The sequence below is a fragment of the Montipora capricornis genome, chromosome 1 (genome assembly GCF_036669925.1).
Source record: "Montipora capricornis isolate CH-2021 chromosome 1, ASM3666992v2, whole genome shotgun sequence".
NCBI classification, from domain to species: domain Eukaryota; kingdom Metazoa; phylum Cnidaria; class Anthozoa; order Scleractinia; family Acroporidae; genus Montipora; species Montipora capricornis.
In genome coordinates this window covers 16,122,806-16,127,805 of record NC_090883.1, presented here as the reverse complement: position 1 = coordinate 16,127,805, position 5,000 = coordinate 16,122,806, and the positions used below count along the sequence as shown (strand labels likewise).

At 36.2% G+C, this 5,000-nt stretch overlaps 1 protein-coding gene across 1 annotated transcript in view; it reads left to right on the top strand.

Moving 5' to 3' along the window:
* The window catches only part of LOC138049046 (uncharacterized), a 3,976-nt gene extending 347 nt beyond the window's left edge, over positions 1 to 3,629 (top strand). Inside the window, exons 2-4 of the mRNA XM_068895158.1 lie at positions 588 to 1,196; positions 1,696 to 1,956; positions 2,412 to 3,629. Of these exons, the coding sequence (XP_068751259.1) occupies positions 588 to 1,196; positions 1,696 to 1,956; positions 2,412 to 3,629 (2,088 nt within the window). The remainder of the gene's footprint in view (positions 1 to 587; positions 1,197 to 1,695; positions 1,957 to 2,411) is intronic.
* The last annotated feature ends 1,371 nt before the right edge of the window (positions 3,630 to 5,000 follow it).

The window sequence follows — 5,000 nt, the reverse complement described above, 5'->3', positions numbered from 1 at the left end:
TTTGATTCTATAACGTCTATACTGTGTTTATCGGGCAGAATCGAAGTGGGTCAGTGGAATCAGAAGGAATTGAAGGGGAAGATAATATATTTTTAGAAAATGTAAATACATGGTCTTCAGTGTAAAATTATGTAAAATTTTTTGTTTTAATTTTATCTTTGGTTCATAGTGTTTTTTTGTTTTAAATTCATCACCAGACATTTAAACTGAAAACAAACGAAACCATAAGGATAAAATTGGAAAACAACATGAACTATTAATATCTCTGTTTTCCAATATTGTTAGATATTTTCTTACAATGTTTGTCAACACAGAACACAGAAGTTATTTTTAAAACTTTAATTTGGTCTTGCCCCTTGTGTACAGTGAATGGTAGTGGGAACAAACACTCAAAGTGTGCTTAGGCGATTATTAATAATATTGTTGTTGGCACAATTGATTGCCTTAATTGAACTTAACAAGTTCAAACTTTATTGGGCAGCATTTTGACCTACCTGCAAATAGCCACAGCTACATGTAATCTAGGTGGCAAGCGCAGAAAGATCTTATTTCCACACTTACATGTACTTGATATTCTTCTTTAATAGGCTACTATTTCCAGGTTCAACAAGCTCAAACTTACTAATTCCAACTCGAGCATACTTAGTAAGCTTGATGAACTGGGGAAGGATCATGATGCAGATCTAATCACTGCTAGAGACCATATTTCAGAAGAAAATACCAAACTAATGAAAGTAAAGGAGAGGATTTCAACAATTAAGGAAAACCTTGGAATGGCTGTAATCACTTCACCTGAATTGTTGGCTGCCACACGGGAGGAGTATGAATTGAGGAAGTCTTTTCATCCTGGATTCGTCATATCCTTTGACAACCTTGACTTTCAATTAAAGAGGAGGAATATTACTAAGGATAACCAGAATCAAGACTACCACTGGGTCAACCACCAAATGGTGGAAAACCGAGTTTCTGGCAACTCCCTTGATGTCAGAAAAACTGACCCTGAGGATATTGTAAATATCCCAAACACCAGGTTTCTTCCCAATTTGTACGATCAGCAGAATCAACATTTGGACTACATAATTTTGACATCAAGAATTTTAGTCTCATACTTTGAAGTCTTGAAGCCACTGCAGGATGCTTGCATATTCCACATACCACATAGGTACACAAGGGAGATGTCTCAGAAGTCCAAAAAGGTATGCAATGTATCATTAAAATGTTAATGTTGATTCTTTGGAGTAAAGTAAACATGGGGAATAGACCAATTTCGATATATTAAAATTCAGCCTAAAACAATAGACCTCAGTACAAGGCTCTGGGGAATAACTACAGAGTTTGTGGGCTTTATTCCCCAGAGCCTTGTGCTGAGGTCTATTGTTTTAGGCTGAATTTTAATATATCGTAATTGGTCTATTTTGGGGTCATTACTTTTGAAGTACTATAAACTTTCATAAAATAATACTAATAGTATCACTGAAAAGAACTTATTGCATAAATTAACCCATTTGCCTGCCTGGAACATATAAACCTGTTGTTTGTAATTCATGACTCTCAGTTCAAAGTGAATGCTTAATGTCTGTTGAAATGTTTTCTATTAAGAATTCACTTTTTAAATACAGTTTCTAAGAAAGTGTACACTGTTATCTTTATCTCTAAAATATTGTATTTCCAAATGACGTTTGTTTCTCCCAACAGGTTCCCCTTGGACTTATATTCAAGGATAAGAATATTAACGACGACATGCTGGCAATTTTGCAAATGTTCCACACCTATCTCCCCAAGTCTAGTGATGCAGCCATTGGAGTGGATGGACAGCTCTTTTCAGGTGACCAGTTGACCGTAGAAAGAGCTGTCAATGTAATAGCTTCTGTGGCAAATGGACTAACACCACAGGATCGCTTGGATGGGATTCACTTGCAACTCGGGGATTGGCATGCCTCATTGAAATTGCTAAGTGTAAGTGTCCATATTGTTGTACTTGAATTACAGTCAAGTCCATTTAAAACATGATGGAGGGCCAATTATTATGATCTGGTATGCACATCACCAGATATGCTTCAATTCTCATTTTCTTATCAAATTGATCAGAGAATATATACCGTAAAGGTGAACTTTTGAAACTCAGAGCTATTTGTAAATGAAGAAGCAAATATACAGATAACTTCTGCTGAACTCTCAGAAGAAGATAATTCCCCAACAACTAATGACAAAGCCATGTTTTGTTCATCTTACCTAAATCTTTTATTCGATATCTGCGATGCTTGATTATTGATTGATTATTGATTAGTATTATTATTATATATAATTATTATATTATTTTATTTTTATTTTATATTATATATATTATATTATTATATATATTATTATTTATTTGATTATTTATTTAGGTTATTTTGGTTTTTATTTTTTAGTTGATCTACTCAAGATTCTATAGTGGCTCTTCAGCTGTTGACCAGTGTACCATGTTCGCGGACCGAACAGTGATAAACAGGAGAAATGTTTGCAGTGATGTCAAGTCAGCATACAGAGCAGACAGGGATTTCTTATCAACAGTGTTGAAGTCCAGGGTTATTGCTGCTGCCATCAATGTGTTGGGAATTGAGAACAAAACAGGGAAACCATCCAAGTTTGTTCTCCCTCCCAATATCGAAAACCTCCAGAAATCAAAGAAACTCGAATTGCTGCATGAGCTTGCTGGCAAGGTGGTGGATGGTTTTATTTTTCAAGACAGTAGTAATTTGGTGGACCGCATCCTTACTGCTGAAGAAAAACAGCAGTTGTTGCAACAGCAAGAGCTTACAGATGATAACAAGTTTCCATGTAGATTTCCTGGATGTAACAAGAAATACAAATATAAAAAGAGGAGGAATACTCATGAACTTTCTCATGATCCACCATTTGTTGCTGATGAACCTCCTGTTGAGCTTACCACTGCTATGCCTTCACCACCCTTAGACAAACAACACAACGGTGATGATGTCTACAATTATAACTGTGCACTTATGACTGATGCCATGTTATTTTTCAATTTCCTTGATGCCAAAAAGGAAGGTGATGGTGCACGAGTCATGCGGCAGTATAAATACTTTCTTCTCTTGTGTAGAGCTGATGAATCACATAGCACCAAATATGCACTTGAGATTTTATACCAGTTCTTCTTAGTTCATGCTTTGTTGCCAAAGAGGGACAGGGAGCGGTTTATTTGGAACCGATTTGTGAACAATCACAGTGTGCAAGGGGGAAACATCCCCCTTGATGAAGACATGGAACACAGTAACAATTTTGTTAAGCAAGGGATAAGAAATTTGGGGCCTAATTTGACAGAGTCTGCAATTTCGCGAGTGTGCAAAGCAGAGAATGCAACACGCACCATTTTAGACAAACTTGATGGCAGTTTAAACAGACAAACCCACTCAGGCAAGCATCCAGAAGGTTCACCTGACAAAGACATAGTAGAACTTGTTAACAGGGCTGTTGACTTGGATGTTTTCACCGAAACTGATGGGCGGCACTACCAAACGTTCAATAACTTTAAGAGGGACAGACTTGAAGACCTGGACCTATCAAGTCTGTATAAATGGATCAACAAGCACAAAAGGAATATCCAATTGGGCTCATGTGCTAGATGAATCATTTCATTGAGGAATCTTTCTTTCAAAACCCCAATCCTTTCTTCAAATATAGCAGCTGTGGATCAGTAATAATACACAATGTATGGCGGAAACAGTTAGTTTTGTTTTCCCTCGAGTCCTTTGTCTTCGGAAACACCAGGGCTTGAGGGAAAACAAAACTAACTAGTTTCCAAGGGACCATACATTAACTGCTTTGTTATAGATTTAGGCTTTCCCTTCAACAGTCACAGCAAAAGAAAGAAACAAAAAACTGACAAGGCAACAACTGCAGAATTACATCCTGGTCAGGATATATTTGTATTTGATCAGGGACACATGACCAAAAATCAACCAATCACAGTCCTTGTTTTGTTAAGTGAAAGTCTAGGTATATTAATCCATGGTTCAAAGACTTGCTAGCATTGCAAAGGATGTTGCTTCTTGAGTGTCTTTAAATCTGATAAAACATGGCAAAGTTTTTAGCGCTCATCTTCTTACCAAAGTAATCAAAATCAGACATCTTGCAGTTTGTGTTTTATCAAGTCTAAAACACTTGGCTGTGCGTCTTGTTTAACCCTTTAACTCCCAATAGTGCCACTTATAGATTTTACTCTGTCTAACGCCAGACGATTTTACTCGTCAATGGGGAACCCCACGGGGCTGGAAGGGTTAAACTTGATAACACACTTCTACTCATTAAGTAGACATACTGTAAACTTGAACCACAAAAGATATAGAGTACACAGATACTAACCCCTACACTTATTATAGCTTGTAAATGTGTTTAAGAAAAGAGATAGATTTAGCTCAGTGACAGCCATTGAATAACCCTTCAGTTATTTATTTTGACCTGTTTGATTGTTTACTGAATTAACTCTGTCTTTTGTTTTTGTTGATCATTATTAATAATATTCGACAAGATATTAGTCTCCTTTGTTGCCATTCAGGCTGTGGGGATGAGGAGCATTGCGTCACACCAGCCCAAGCGGCTGCAAAGAAGACTAATAAGATAGAGATTTTATTTAAAAAATTTATTAGAATGAAAAACACATGATTACTAACATTTCATAAAATTGCAAAATAAAAAGGATCTCATTTCATGCAGATCCTGAATTTAAATATTAATGGTGATTGTTAATAGGTTAAATTAGGTTGTTTTATCACTACGGCCTCTGATCAGTTTCATAGACCCTGGCTTTAGGCAAGCAATGGAAATCCACAACTGTCTGTGTGTAGGTGAAAATATGATTTTCTAGTCAGGTGCTTGCTTAACTTCAACTAAGGTGAAGACCACAAGGCCACATAATTGTTATCATCTATAAATTAAGACAATACTACTCAGTAAAATCCTCTACTAGAATTTCTTACCAAAAAAAAAAACAAACAATA